Source organism: Nymphaea colorata, chromosome 10, assembly GCF_008831285.2.
Source record: "Nymphaea colorata isolate Beijing-Zhang1983 chromosome 10, ASM883128v2, whole genome shotgun sequence".
Classification (NCBI taxonomy): Eukaryota; Viridiplantae; Streptophyta; class Magnoliopsida; order Nymphaeales; family Nymphaeaceae; genus Nymphaea; species Nymphaea colorata.
In genome coordinates, this window is record NC_045147.1 from 4,407,262 (window position 1) to 4,423,900 (window position 16,639).

A 16,639-nucleotide genomic window follows, 5' to 3' on the forward strand; every position below is an offset into this window, starting at 1 on the left:
AGGAAATGAAAATAAAAATGAAAGATTACATACCTGTAATATAGATGAACCTCATCTTTTGAATGATCTTAGGATCGTCTCAGATGAAGCTTCAAGATGATAAAAATATCCCTGCAAGAGGTCTCATTAGGCTTTCTTGAAGAGTTTGAACCTATGTCACAATGGTACGCCCAATTGGGGGCGTACCACGTACCGGTACGCCGGTATGGTGGTACGGCCCGGTACGTTTGGATTTGGATCCGGGTCGGATTCAGATCCAAACTACATTATAACTAAAAAAGACAAAAAAATTACTTATTCTTCATTTTTTTTGTTTTTTTTATACTTTAACATAAGAAGTCTCATTAACAAGATAAAACATTGATAATTTATTCATTATGAGCCTCTTTTTATTGACATTTTTGTTACAACTTGTGGTTTAATTATATATAATAATTATTTTTTTGAATTAATTATATATAATAGTCGCCGTACCCGTTCCAAGATTTTAAAAAATGCCGTACCCGTACCCGTACCCCGTACCTGTATCTGTACTCGTACCGGTACCATTGTGACATAGGTTTGAACTTAGAGAACCTTGCTCTCAAGGTTGGAGAAGAGGATGAATGGAAGAAGAGAGAAATGGAAAGAGGGAGCTAAGAAAAATCTAGATTTCAAGTGGAGAGTATGGAGGTTCCCCAAAAGTTAGCTCATGCCAAAGAGGGAAGATTGTGGAGGTATTTACAGGGAGTTTTGGAGCTAAAATTCAAAATTCAATTTTTTTTGAATTTAACAAGATTTTCATGTGAATTTCAAATATTTTTGAATAATTTCAATTTTTTTTAAAAAATATTGGCTTTGACTAAGTGGGATTGGCCATTTGCCCTGCAAACACCCCTTTGGGATGTGGGCAGGGCTATTGCCCACCCAAAGGGACCAAAACCGCCCCCAAGTGGCAGTTTTGACATGTAAATGGGGCCTGCACACCGGTCTGGGTAAGCCTGGGCATCGAGCTGGGCTGCCGTCGGGCCAGCCCGGCCTGGCCCGATCGGACTCGGGTTCGGGCCGGGAAAAACCTGGCGCTGGCTGGGCCTGGGCCCGATAGGCCGGCCCGACTCCCACCCTCCGCCCTCCCTCTCCGCAGTCCGCTCCCGCTCTCCCTCTCCCTTCCCATCTCCCTCTCCGCTCATGCTCTCCCTCTCCCTCTTTGCTCCCACTCCCCTCTCCCTCTCTGCTCCCACTCCCCCTCTCCCTCTCCCTCTCCGCTTCCCGTCTCCCTCTCCCTCTGCTCTCGCTCCCCCTCTCCCTCTCCCTCGCCGCTCCCCCTCCTCCTTCGTCTCCCTCTCCCTCCTTCTCTGTCTCCGTCCTCCTCTGTTTCTCTGTCCCTCGCTGCTCCCCCTCCTCCTTCGTCTCCCTCTCCCTCCTTCTTTGTCTCCGTCCTCCTTCGTTTCCCTCTCCCTCCTCTTCTGTCGCCGCTCCCCCTCCCTCCTCCGTCTCCCTCCCCCTCCTCCTCCATCGGAGGGCGGGGAAAGGGGGTCAGGAGGGCGGGCCGGGTTCGGGTCGGGCTGAGCGGCCCGACGGGCCGGCCCGGCCCAGCCCGATGCCCAGGTCTAGGTCTGGGCGCTATTGCACGCCAGGCGCAACAGCACCATCGCCATGGCGAATGGCATGCAGCGACGCGCTGCCACGCACAATGATCACGTAATGCGATCGCCCAATGCAATTGGTCACGATGGGCAGTTATACTATATATATATATTTTAAAATGAAATAAATATGAAATATAATGAACTAAAATAAAGTAAAATAAGATAAATAGATAAATAAATAAATAAAAGGGGCTGTTTTATCATAAAACCATTTTTTATTTAAATTGTGTATAAATGGTCGACTCTATTGCGAGTGACTCTGAACTCATTTTAAATCCGGATTGAGTTCAATTGGTCGCCGACGCATTCTAGTGAGTGGTTTAAGCTTCAAAAACATATTTTGGTGTAAGAACGAAACATAAAATAAAGGAAAGGTCTGGGCACACGTGTGCGGCGCTCATAGCACCACACATGTACATTTGATATTATTGTTTTGTGTTAGGATTATAGTACCTCAAATGCGTGAAAAACTTATGCATAATGATATCATGCATAATAATATCATGATTTACAAATTGTAATTTTGATTTTGTTATTTGATAATTTTATGGTTTATAGACAATTTTTGTCATATATATTATAATAATAAATTAATAATAATAATAATAATAATAAATATCCTTGCCAGTCCCTTACTCGCACCTATGTGACATAGGTCTAAAAAGTATGCACATCTTCCCACTAACGAGCACATCGGTTATTTAGGAGAAGAGTAAAATGGTGCCCATGGGAGCCCTTTCGGAGGCTGTTAGTTGTTGTTCGCCTGACAACCTCACGGCTTCTCAAAAAAGCAAGCAGTAGTACTATATTAAAAACCTTATCAGATAGAGGATATTGTAATATGGCCCATAATGGAGGACCTATTTTGCAACAGATGCCTACAGAAACAAAAGAGAATAAAAATCCTGTAAATTGTGATAACTGCTAAACAGAAATAGAAGAGAATAAAAAAGTGCGTTGAGAGGGAATGAGGGTGAGCAAAAATAAGGCAAAAATAAAATAAAAATAAAAGAAAGGAAATACAAAAAAAGGGAGTGAGAGAGAGAGCGGGTTGCGAGGACGCTGCCCTTTCACCCTGCTTCCTTCCTCATCAGTGAACCGGCTGCTCAGATCGATCGCCGTTCCAGGATCCGTGAAATCTCAGGTAAGATTTTCAGATCTCGTCATCAATATCTTTGCGCCGTTGTCTATCTTTATTCGCTTAAATATCTCAACAGGTAGGCGAACTCCGTGTTTGTGTATCTCTTTAGCCTCTGTGGTTTTAGGATCCTCGGCTAGCTTATTTTTCCGCTGGAAACCGATCCCTTCGATGTGTTATGTTGAAAAAATGATGAACCATTTCCTGTTATTGATTGTCGACGGTTGGTTTTTTATCCGGATATGCACGGCCGATCTTGGTAAATTTTTTTTGTTTGGGAGGGGGGTTTTCTATTTCAGAATTTGGGCAGTGCTATATCTGGTTTTGTTGTATTGTTGTTCTCAAAAGTTTTTTTTTTTTTTGTTCTCTTAGTTTTTCTGTTTTGTTGGAAAATTTTTGATAAATTTCATTAGTCTTTGTCTTGAAAAAAGAGGGATTCCGGTGGATTTTCTTTTCATAATTTTGGGTTACTGATTTCAAGAGAGGGTTTGTTGGTGACCATTATGTGCTGCAGACGTGCGTTTCTCATGTCCGTTTTTTACTATTTTAGTGCGTTTAGATTAGTTTGGGTTATTTCTTATGTTCTGAACTAATAAGATGCCCGAGTTGTATTTTTTGCTTATTTGTCGGTCATTGCAGTGGTGTGTTGATTTATCTATGGCAGAATGAATTTTCCGTGCTTCTGCCATTCTGATCAATCTCGACTATCTTGCCTTCAGGTTGTTGATTTGCATTATCTTTGTAATTTGGTGTTTCACTGCGTTGTTGTGGTGAACTAATGGTGCCAAATTTGGAGTTCTGATGGAAACGATATGGTCAGTTCTGGAAGGGGGTTTGTGGATTGTATGGGTGAAGAATGCCTGAGTTGCGGAGTGGAGTACGCAAAGGTCGTGCTCCCCCAGTAAATAACCAACAAAGGACACGGGCAAGGTGTGCTGCAACGAAGAAGCTGCAAGAACAGGCTTGCAGGACCAGGTGTCGTATACGAACAAGAGCTGCAGCAGCAAAAGAGGCTGCCGAGGCAGCACAAGCCCAGGTAAAAGATAGAGCAGTTAAGCCAAGAACTCAGGTTCTGAAGAGGAACAGAGCTGCTGGTGGGAAAGTGGTACCTGTGGATGTTAGGTTGGGCACCGATCGTGCTGTGAACCTTGCAGACCAGCATTTAGACCAAGCTGATCTTGAAGCTGGTCAAGAGGAGGCGGCACCTGCTGATCTTGGCAACAGAATGATGGGGGATGATAGTGGAGGTGTGAGTGCTGATAAAGTTGCAGGACAAGAAGATGAAGGTAGCACCGCTCCTTTCCCTGAAAGGGTATGTGACCAGGACCTACTATTATTATTATTATACTTCTTACAGAATAATTGGCAATATTTTATTTATCTTTTTCTAGGGCTAGATGAGGAAGACATACTTTCATAAGGTTATCATTTGTTCATCTTAAGTTTCTGGCTCTGCTCAGGTTCAGGTGGGAGGGTCTCCTGTATACAAAGTGGAGAGGAAGCTGGGCAAAGGTGGCTTTGGACAAGTTTTTGTTGGTCGTCGTGTCTCTGGTGGTAATGAACGTTCAACTGGTTCTGGGGCTTTAGAGGTTAATTCTGTTCTGCCATTCTAATTCTTGATCCTGGGAGGATTAGATGCCTTTTTCCATCCATTTCTTTGGGTTGTATAACAGATTTTGATCCTTTTGCTCGCACAGGTAGCCCTTAAGTTTGAGCACAGAAGCAGCAAAGGTTGCAACTTTGGTCCACCTTATGAGTGGCAAGTTTACAAGTGCGTTCTACACATTATCTAATGATTAAGGCATCTTTTCTGATTAATTGCATTTTTCTTATGAATCCATCTTTCTTGCAAGTAGCGCTCTGGGTGGCAGCCATGGGGTTCCGAAGGTGCATTATAAAGGCAAGCAGGGTGACTACTACGTTATGGTGAGATCTCAATATTTTGAATCTATTATTTCTATTATGATATGTGAGCCCATTTGGTTCATCATGATTTCCACAGTGTTGCTTTCTGCAAAGCTGCATTATATAGTTGGCTATTTGGCTTCTATACGTGGATCCTTTCTCTGCTAGCATGTTCTTTCTAAGTGCCAATTTGTGATCATCTGCAGGTCATGGATATGCTGGGCCCTAGCTTATGGGATGCATGGAATTCTTCAGGCCAATCGTAAGTACATGTTTTATTTCTACTCCGTATGAGTTTTTTTTTTTGTTCAAGTAATCATCTATGTAGATATCTTTTCTCAAGAGAACGAGCATCAGTAAGTTGATTCAGTAATTATTGAATGTTTGACTTTTAAGTTTTAACTGCCTTAATCTTGCTTTCAGGCATTTTCTACATATTTCTTCTTATATGCTTGCTTGCCTTCCATCGTGGCTGATCTCTCTTTGTTGTTTGTTAAAATGTGTATGCAATGTGTTTGTTCTAGTACCTTCATCTCCTTATAATGTTCAGTATACACCTCATTTTTCTACTAATAGCTCCAAAAATTTTAAAATATGTTTTAAAAAAATTAAATAAAACACAACTTTTTTGTTTTTGCGATATTTCAAAATGTCACAATTTTTTTTTCACTTTTTTTGTTTTCTTTAAAATTTCAATGTAATAGTTTTAAAAAATGGCAAGCTCTGCGCTATGTTTTGAGGCCACCAGTAATTCATAATATCATTTTCTCTTGCATTACTGCTCTAATGATAGCATGTTTTTGAATGTGCAGAATGTCATCAGAAATGGTAGCCTGTATTGCTGTGGAATCCATCTCAATTTTGGAGAGGATGCACTCAAGAGGGTATGTGCATGTAACCTCAAGGGATTGTTTCTCTCTCTCTCTCTTTTCATCCTATGCAAGCATTATATTTACATAAATATTGTATGTGTGTGTCTCTAGACACACAAACACACACACATACTCCAAATATGAGTACTTGTACTGATTAATTTCAACTATATGATTGCACGCTAAGAAATAGCTTTCCAAAAAGTAAGCTGACCATCACCTTTATGAATTGACATTTTTATTTTGAGTTGGCATTTTTTTACCATAAACCTATCAAAGTCCAACAGTTCGGATTAGTGCACAGGAAGTACTTATATTTTCTGGTGCTCATATTTTAGAAACCATATGCAATGGTGTTCTTCAAGTTCTGGTATGCACATGTGTGCCCACTGAGGCATACAAGCATTTTTCATAATTGATGTATGGATACATTCAGCACAATTTTGTTTAAAAATATGCTTGGGAGTTAAAGATGTAATTTTCTAATCAATCATAAGCCATTACTGTTTGCTACCTTATTTTCTTGTTTACACATTGAAATAATGTGATTCATAACTTGTATTCTTACATAAATTATGTAGAGCACGTCCATCAAATTGTTTTGATCATCTGATGGTTTGAAGAGGGAACATCAGACTATCTGGTATATATATGTTGAGAGAGAAAGAATCAGAATCCCATCAGTTGACTAGTCCAGCTAGTGGCTTGCTACTGTTATCAGCCTACCTGTGTTTCAAATCAGTGATTAATTAGTCATAATATACCAGTCAGTTAGCCAGCACAATTGTTGGTTAGCTGGCTAATCTCTGTCCTATAAATATATATGTGCATTTTTTGTATTAAATTATAAAAATATTTGTTCCTATATTTATTGACATAAATATGTATTTATTTGTTTGCAGTCAATGGACTTGGATTGACTAGTCTATATATATATATATATATATATATATATAGAGAGAGAGAGAGAGAGAGAGAGAGAGAGATAGAGGGACACACACACACACACACACACATTCTCCTATCATTTTCACGTTTCAATGGTTTTAAGGGAGTTATTTCTTTTGAGGGATCACAAGGTCAAATACCTTTTGGAGGTGTATTTTACAATTTGAGTATGAAAAGCAGAAGATTTGCTGACCCTGAGAATTGATAATATCTTCTTTAAAGTGGCCATTGCTTTTAGTGGGGTTTTGGTCATTCCACTTAGTTGAATGTACCCAATATTTATGTAAAAACTTAATTTAATATAGATGAACTCAAGTTCACGGAATTGCATAGGTGGCTTGCCTATCTATGAGGTCAACATGTAAACTATGCAATCTAACTGCTATTCTTCTAATTTCTGTCTTAGGCACAATTAAGTTATATCTACCAGAAATTCTATGCGCCTATTCAAGTGCACACATACACATGCAGGGACCTACATGCACGTTAACTCTTCAAAAAGGTTGAACCACTCACACAGCACCATGAGCATGCAAAAGCGTCGTTTGTTCATTGGAAGTGTCCTCTCTGTGGTGCTTTTTTTTTTTTCAAAATGGAATAGTGAAGATGATGGGTTTTTTTTTTTTCACATTACTATATTCAGTGGAAATTTATCTAGTTTTCTGGTTCCTTCTGTGTCATTTGTTTATGTCAGATATGTCCATGGTGATGTGAAGCCTGAGAACTTCTTACTTGGTCAACCGGCCACACCATCTGAGAAAAAGTTGTATCTTGTTGATCTTGGGTTAGGTGAACATAACTGCTTCTTGAACTTTTTTCTCCTGTGGTTGCATAACCTTCTGCTACAGTATGTTTACACACTTGTGAATGCATGTGCAGCTACAAAATGGAGGGATAGCTCTACTGGTCACCATGTTGAATATGATCAGCGTCCTGATGTTTTCCGGTATAATTTCTGTTTTTATGTACACAAAGTTTTTGCATTACAGCTATTTGGTTGGTTTACTTTTCCATTTATTAGTAATTTCTTTTGTTGATGTTATTTCTCAGAGGAACTGTTCGATATGCTAGTGTTCATGCGCATTTAGGAAGAACTGCTAGTAGAAGAGATGATTTAGAATCACTGGCATATACACTCATATTCCTTCACCGGGGGAGGTTACCTTGGCAGGGATATCAGGTGATTATGAAAAAAAATCTAGTCTGTCCTCTTTTTCCTTCTGTCAACACACAATCAACAGTTCAACCATAAAGAGGCATTGTTTTCACTTTTCAGGGTGACAACAAATCTTTCCTTGTTTGCAAGAAAAAAATGGCAACATCTCCAGAAATGCTATGTTGTTTCTGCCCACCACCTTTCAAGCATTTTCTTGAAATTGTTGTGAACTTGAAGTTTGATGAAGAACCTAACTACTCCAAGCTTATCTCTCTATTTGATGGACTGATTGGGCCCAATCCAGCTGGTAGGCCAATCAATACTGATGGTGCACAGAAGGTAGGAGTTGTTGGTATGGTGAACATGTAATGCTTTAAGTATCTCTCCTGTTTCTACGCCTCTTCTGGATTTTTCAAGTGTCTGGTTTTGTGCTTAATTAGATAATTTATCAAGTTGGACAAAAACGAGGTAGGCTGACTGCTGATGAAGATGACGATAGCCGGGCTAAAAAGAAGGTCCGGCTAGGACTTCCTGCGACTCAGTGGATCTCAGTTTACAATGCAAGAGCACCAATGAAGCAGCGGTATATGCCTATAATACTTTTGCTCAATGTGGACTTCAACCAAGTTCCTTGGTGTTTCCTTGTTTCCCATTTCCTTTGTTTGGTTAACTGAAAAGTGAAAAGGTTCATGAGCATCATTAGTTTTATTGGAACTGCTAGTAATTTGGCATTCATTTTGGTTTCAGTTGGAACAGCTAGCAATTTTCCATTCTTTTGGTTTCAGTTGTTCTGGATATCTCTTCTTTTTGCAAAACCTTTCCAGAAAAGTAGATTTTGAGAATTTCAAGATATTTCTGATCTTTTTATGAAGCCTTTTGGCAAAAAAATTTACATCTCACCTTTTCCTATGACATGCTGCTTTTTGAGTATTTCTGTTCTTTTATGAAGCTTTCGTGAATGCTTTATAATGTAAATAAAGTAATACCCTGTCTTGAACTAAAGTGTGCATGGCTATTTTATGGAATTACAGCTTTTGTTTCTTTGGATACTAGTTCTCCACACGCCCCTCTTCAGGTTTTTCTTTCCTAATTTTGGAGCAAACCACCCTTTTCCATTGACATTATTATATAATAGCAGATGGGACTCGATATCACCATCTTATGCATCTTAGGAAATCAATTGGTTATAAAGGATTTGAGTATATTGAAACAAAATTCTGATCATGTTGGTTTTGCATCAACCTTAACAAGTGGTAAACTGTCAATGCATGCACATACAGACATGGTACATGTGTTTGCGGATCTTTCTGCAGTTGGGCTCCTAAGGAAAATGAAGTCGCTATGTATTTAAGGTTTTGAATGTATCTGTCTGGCATTGTTACAAAAATCTTATGATAATCCCCTTTTTAAAATGTTTAGCCAAAGAAATTATAAATCCAGATTGGTTTTCTTCTCCAAACCTTTGTGCGGGAAAGCTCTGTCTTCCATGCCATTTTTCATTTTTGCTTCATTTTATGAGATTCAAGCTTTTAGTTTTTTTTATGTCTTCTAATAATTTTCTTGAGAGATATGCACTATCTCTTACTTGAAAGGTCACTTTATGTATACATTTACCTGATCACAAGTTTTTCTTTGAATTTGATGTGCTTCTGTTCAGGTATCATTATAATGTTGCTGATTCACGCTTGGCACAACACATTGATAAAGGAAATGAGGATGGTTTATTTATCAGTTGTATAGCTTCTTGTTCAAATTTGTGGGCACTTATCATGGATGCTGGAACTAATTTTAGTTCACAAGTATATGAGCTGTCTCCATACTTTCTCCACAAGGTCTATGTCTAATGCAAATTATTGTTTTGCCTTTTACTGCTTATTATTTTGAACAAGTATAAGCTAACTTCATTCTCTTAATTATTTATAGGATTGGATAGTGGAACAGTGGGAAAAGAATTACTACATCAGTGCTATTGCTGGTGCCAGTAATGGCAATTCTTTGGTTGTAATGTCTAAAGGTTTGCATGTTATTGTGATGCCATCATGTTACTTTCCATACAGATGCTGAACATCTATTTTTCTGATGTACCTTGTTATTATGACTTATTTCTGTTTGTTCATGACTATGAAACTAGTACCATCATTTCCCCTTTTCTAAAACTTTTTTTAGATATCAGATATCAAGTGAGAGGATTCAGTTGAATGGGTTGAGTGGTTTATGGTTTCTCTTTCTATGAGCCTTTGGTTTGTGTTTTGTGCATGGGTAGATTAAGATTTGGCGCATTACCAGAGACATCAATGAATTTTTCAAAGTGTCCTGATAATATCACAAAAAAAACAAGTAAAATACAAAAAAGTGAATTTGTCATGAATCAGAATGTCATGAAATAAAAGAATATTGCAATGTTTATGTGGAATTTCTTCGTTTTTTGTGAAACCACTTTATAGTATATATGTTCAGTTCTCGTTTTACACTTTTTTTTGTTTCTTCAACACATTTTAAATAATTTGACAGTTTATGACTGGTTTTAGTAAACATAATTACTATAAGTTCATAATTTATTATTATATTTTGTATATTTTTAAGTTCTTTGTATTCCCAAGAAAAACAAAATTATCAATGAATACCTGAGAAAAACTTAACTATAAAAGCCCAAGAAAGGCATTCTTTATCCTTTAGAGTGAACTCTTAGCATCATTTTATCGACTTCAATTACAGTATATGCTCAACTTGACTGTCTAGCTGTGACCTTATTTTTCTCTTTGTTGTCATATGTGATGATGCAAGTAACATAGTTCTTATATAATTGTGCCAGTAATCTTGCACTAGATTGAGACTTCTCTGAGATATTAATGCCAATTTCTTTCTAAGATTCTTTTGCAATTGCTTATTTACATGTTGAAGTCTTAGGTACACATTTTCCTTTTTACTTTCGATTTGTACAAATATTCATGCCATTATTTTTCTTAAATAGTTTTTCCTACTATAGAAAAGCATAGTCATTTACTTAATCCATCTATAATTGTGCATTCTTTCCATCTCAAATTTGAAACCTTTCAGTATCTATCCCCTGCTCAGTCCGAAAAGAAGTAATTAGTTTCAACATTCCTTGCCCTTTTATGACATAAAATATGGAGTATTAATTGATTAAGTAATTTCTATTCTTCTTTAGTATACTTGAGCTTTGGAAATTTCGTGAGATGCAAATTTTCAGTTAGCTATTTAATGACCTTTTGGGTTTTCTTTCAAAACTTTTGAATAGGGGGATTAGCTAGCAAATTGAATCCTTCTAAACATGCCTTAAAATATGCATGCTTGTACGCTTATGTGCTTTATGCCTCAAAGGTACCAAAAGACGTACTTATAGGGCAGTCTTGTGCATCTCTTTGGAGTATGTACCGCAAGGCTTGTCTCTGGTAAGGGGGTGTTGGTTTCACTATATAATGTTTTCAGTAAAAAGGAAATGAAATGGGTGACGGACTTATTTTATCTATACAAATGAGAATATGGTTGCTTTTTTCACACAATGAAGAATATAAATACGAAAGAGGCTGATGTATGTCTGTTTTTAGGTATCAGTGTTATGTGCTTTGTCATTCACATGCTTGTCTAAATAGTACCTCCGTATTCATGCATCCTTGCAATTGTTTGATTTTGCAAATCTCTTATTCACCTTAACTGAACTGAGTTCCCATACTCTGTCAGGCTTTCAAATGTAGTCAATTACTGAAGAGACCTTGAATTGTTTCAGGAACAATGTATACACAACAATCCTACAAAGTTAGTGACTCGTTCCCGTTTAAATGGATAAACAAAAAATGGAGAGAAGGATTTCATGTGACTTCCATGGCAACTGCTGGAAGTAGGTGGGGTGTGGTGATGTCTCGCAATGCAGGCTTTGCAGATCAGGTTAGCAGTTTCTTTCAAGAAGTTTAAATTTTTTTTATCATATTGTCTCTTGGAGTTGCTTTGGCATAAGTCTTAACTTAATTTTTGGGTTCCTATTGGATTTGGAATTTCACAATCAACATACTGTAGTACTGGGACTGGTTATACATTCTTTAACCAATTCTGATAAATAAAATGAGGAATTTTTATTCACATTACCTTTTCTTAAGTAGAATTGTTTTAAGCCACTTAATGAGGTGCAACTTTCTTAAATTCTCATAATCTGCTCTTTTCACATCTCTGCTCATTCAGACGAGAGTGGTGACTTTAAAGTTGTTATCCCATTAAAATTCCGTGGAAATCTCTCTGGTGGATCTGAAGTTGTTACTAGTGGTTCTTCTGCAGGCTTGTGCAGGCTTTTTTTTTTTTCTTTTTTGTTTTCCGTCAACCATTCTTTTCCCTTTCTGTAATATTTTGTGGCAATACTTGAGCTCAGAGTTTATAGCTAGATCTGCTAACTGGAAAATGTGTGCAGGTTGTGGAATTAGATTTTCTTTACCCAAGTGAGGGCATACACAGACGATGGGACAATGGTTACCGCATTACGTCGACAGCAGCAACTTGGGATCAGGCTGCACTCATTCTAAGTGTCCCCAAGCGCAAACCTACAGATGAAACTCAAGAGACGTTAAGGACTTCCGCCTTTCCAAGTACTCACGTAAAGGTGTGATCAAATGTTATGGATTGTTTTACTGTTATCAGTTTTTTCACATCCACCGTCTTCACCTCCAAAGTTTGGAAGCCCACATCTCAAAGTTAGGGTTTTTCTACAATTTGCTGTATCATAGCAATCTTTATCAATGTTCTAAAACCCAGTGACTCGGGACTGGACTCGGCTGTTGTTGACTCATAACTCGATGGGTCAATTTTGTTAATTATATTTCTTCAAAGAAATACAATGTCGAAGTTGTCATTTGAACATAAAACAATATAAAATAACCTGATTAGTTTTATAATTCATAATTAAGTCAAACTAACATCAAGTAAAGTCATAACTGAGTTATATTTGCTCATGTCATGACCAAAACCCACACAATTAGGGCATTAGACTAAAGTTTTTACTTTTTAATTGAATATTTCATTTGCTGTTAACAAAAGGAAGACCTAGCAAATTTACAAACATAGAAATCTAGTCAGATAGGAGAAGGAAAAAGGAAGAGGGAAAGATAGGAGAAGTAAAAAAGATGACCAAAAGAAAGAGAAAGAAGAACGGGTGCAGTCTGCAGCACCCGATTCGGTTTGACCAAGTCGGGTGCCGTGTCAGGCTGCACCCGCACTGACGATTAGCTATTTCTTTGCAATATAACCTTGTATTTGCAATGTGACTCCATGTTGCTTGGACATGCGTATGGTGCTTCAGTGGAACTAACAACTAGAAAGTGAAGGACACCGGTAATACAAAAACTGAAATCATTACAGGTATGGAATCAGAACACCATGACAAATATACAACATCAACCGTAACATGATTACATCAGCCACACAAAATGCAGGTCATAATTATTAAACACAAGAAAAACATATTAGGTTCGTGGCAATAACAATCTTGATATGTGCATTGACTCTATATAAATACATAGTCCCCAAGATGGAAAGACTGAAATCTGTCGAGGAAAAACAAAAAACAAAAATGCTGGGAAAAGAGAGGGAGAGATGCCACGAGAGAGAGAGAGTGACATGGGCAAACAAGAGAGAGTGATGCTGGGAAAAGAGAGAGAAGCCAGAAAAAAAGGAGAGTAGCGTTGGAAAAGAAACAAATGCTGGGAAAAAAAGAGAGGGGAGCTGGAAAAGAGGGAGGAGAAAGAAAGCCAACTTGCCCCTAGAAGCAAAACACCCATGGAACGAACTGATGATAGGCTCTACATGCCCAGGAACCTGGCTAGCTACACTAAGCCCCTTGGGGCTAGAGAGAGAAAGAGAGTCATCAGATGGCTGGGTACTTGGTCGGAAAAAAGAAAAACCTTGAAAGTCATCGGGTTCCTCATTGACGCTGGTAATTCTGTCGGAGTCGCAACTCCCACCGCTTTTGCCAGAATATGGTCAGCCGACAGCTACAACAAGGGTCGAACAATGATGGTTTTATTTTTCTGACCCTCACTGGACAAGAGAGAGCACTGAAGAAACAAAAAACCCGAGGCCGGGTTTCCCTTATTTTTTGCATAATATTATGATAAACCCTTGTATCTTTTATCTTTTCAACTGTGCCATTGAACATAACTCACTGAATTTTAATTGACTTGTGACTTGGCCGAGGCAAGCAAGTTTTGGCTGAGTCACACCGAGTTTTAGATGAAACCGAGTTGCCCTACCGGGGTCCTATCCGAGCCAACTTGTTAATTCGACAAGTTTTTAAACACTGATCGCAATTAAATATTTGTGATCGTATGATGTTTTCTTCTTGTCAACCTCCTTTCGATGGAAGTTTCATCAATGAAGTTTTCCATGCTTGCTTGTAGTCTAGAACATAGTTTAATGATTGCATATCTGTGATGGCATTATAGTTTACCAGTATTCTTAGTTGTGATATACTTGCAAAGTCGTGAAATTATGTTTGCCATTATCTTCTGTTTTGGGCAGCCACAGATAGTGATATTTTGAAATGGTGGCAATATTAAGGCCAGACAAACAATAGTAAAGTAAGATATTGGGTTGTGGTCCTTCTGAAATTACTTTCTGTTGCAGTTATTAGTTTGTTACTTTTTCTTATATATTGACATTTTATATATATTTTAGTCGTTTCTCTATTATATCTTACAGATGTGTGCTTTCTTTTTTTGCAATGTTTTCTTATTTTGGATTTTTATGTTGTTTCCCTCTTATGTATCAGTCTTTTTTCCTATATATAAGAACCTGTATTATTGCAAAATTCTACATGGCACAGATATAGCTGAGACCTGTACTTGTGACTTGTCTCAGGGACCAGGATAAGTCGTACCTTGTGTAACTGCAATTTTTTTCTGCTTTCCTACTAATTAATATAACTATATCTGGGTGTATTTGTTTGCTCTCATGGAAGCGGCTTGGAGTGTGGTTTTCTGTTCTCATGTTACTTAAAATGTTTGCCTTGGCTATTCTGAAAATTGGGCTTCAGATTCTAGCAAGTAAATTTTGTTCACTTGTTATTGAAATAGGCAAATGGTAACATGTACCATTCTAGTGAAAACATAAAATGGTTTTAATATCATGGTTGTTTCTTTTTCAGGAAAAGTGGGCAAAAAATCTGTATCTCGCGTCTGTGTGTTATGGACGTACTGTGTCTTGAGCTGCCTGCCATCTTTCCACTGGACATTTCTCACCGGGAGAAAGCTGTTCAAATGCAGACTGAAAGGAGGTAACTGCAAAAGGTGGCAACATGACATTGGATAATTCTTCACAAACTTTTTTCCAGAAAGTAATGTTGTTAATTGTATAGCTTTCTCAAGATCTGGAGGAGAGAAGCTAAGTCATCGAACAATTGAGGCTTAATGCAGGGAAGGCCCCTTTGTTCTTTTCCCTCCTGTATATTGTCGAAACTAGTTACTAATTATCTGTACTTCAGGTCAAATAGTTTCAACTTTCATGTTGCTGTATTAATTTCATATCTCTCTCTCTCTCTCTCTCTTTTTCACACCACACACACCCCCACTCTCTCTCTATGGTTACTAATTTTTTTACTAATGTAAACTGTACTATAATCTCTACATCATTGATGTTGTAAGAGTCAACATTTAGATTGCTTGGTTTTTGTGCATGTCTAGGTCCTCCCTCATAGCAGTTTGAATTTGCACTTTTTCATAGATATTTCATTTCAGCCAAAAGAATTATATTTTCTGATCAGTAGAACATAATTTAAGTGCCCATTCTTAATAATTAGACCATAATGAATTCATTTATGGTGTTACACTTGTAACAAACAGAAAGCACAGGTTTTAGTTGGTATACTCTATTAACTTGTACGTAGAAAACTAGATCCTAACATTTTTAATTCTGATCCATGGTGTCATCTTTCTTTCCATGGAAGTTCTTTTTACTATCATTGTCATAGAAAACCCATCTTTTTTCTGAAAAAACCTGTCTTTTTAAGAAGATGCCAAAATGAAAAAAATGCCAAGAAACATAAAAAACACATTTTTCGTTTCTTTTGATTTTTTTTGCATTTCTTATTACTGCATATTATTTTTGGATTTTTGGCATTTTACTTTTAGTTTTTTTTTTAATTTCTGAAAAACTTGCCGAGATTTTCAACTCTGCCGTATTATACCCGAGATAAACATCACTGCTTGAAACTGATAAACAATATTTGTGGCAATAAAACATACATACATATATATATATATATATATATATATATATATATATATAATTCAAAAGAAGTGGAAAGGAAGATCTGAATTAGCACTTGATAGCCTGTCTTATTGGTTACACGGTTCTCAGTTTCAGTTTTTGTCCAACAGCATACTTTTGCCATTGGTATTCTTTTTTGATTTTAGGAGCTCAACATAAATTTTTAGTGCCATTCTAAAAAGGTGCTTGAAGTATTCTGTGACTACTTAGTGCAAGTGAAGCATCATTTCATGCATTGGATGAGCCTGAAATACATTAAAAGTAATATTACAAATTCGGCATTATACAAGTCTGAAAATACTAACCAAAAGATTATTTGGACCTTTTTGTGTGCTAATTAAGCAAGAGGCCTTTAGTGGAATACTGGTAACAAGATGGAATGGACAATTTATTTAACTTGGACTGCAATTCTTTTTGATCTTGTTTGTACTGAGGAACACTAGACGCTAACCTAATCTCTACATCTACAAACCTTAAACTGACATTCAAAACTAACAAACCCCAAATCAAACAAAAGAGAAATCCAACAAACCTTAAAGTGGGAATGGGAAGAAAACAGAGCCTTACCTTGTTGACATTGTTTGTTGCCAGTTGCCATCCATTGCCAATCACTGCTCATCATTGCGAGGGGGGAGGATGAGGGTAAAAGATGCCGACATCTTTGGTCGATGTCTTCAAGATTTAAGATTTAATGATTTGGATTCAGTTTGACCCTGACCAGTCT

General features: G+C 37.5%; 1 protein-coding gene across 1 annotated transcript; it reads left to right on the forward strand.

Annotated features, from left to right (window-relative positions):
• The first annotated feature begins 2,585 nt into the window (after positions 1–2,585).
• LOC116262495 (casein kinase 1-like protein HD16) lies at positions 2,586–15,170 on the forward strand. Its single transcript, XM_031641931.2, has 17 exons — positions 2,586–2,772; positions 3,486–4,078; positions 4,227–4,355; positions 4,464–4,537; positions 4,623–4,692; positions 4,878–4,933; positions 5,484–5,555; positions 7,186–7,280; positions 7,371–7,437; positions 7,542–7,671; positions 7,768–7,986; positions 8,088–8,230; positions 9,305–9,479; positions 9,571–9,661; positions 11,396–11,553; positions 12,068–12,256; positions 14,795–15,170. Exons 2-17 carry the CDS (start codon positions 3,623–3,625, stop codon positions 14,852–14,854), a joined length of 2,184 nt encoding a protein of 727 aa, XP_031497791.1. The 5' UTR covers positions 2,586–2,772; positions 3,486–3,622; the 3' UTR covers positions 14,855–15,170.
• The last annotated feature ends 1,469 nt before the right edge of the window (positions 15,171–16,639 follow it).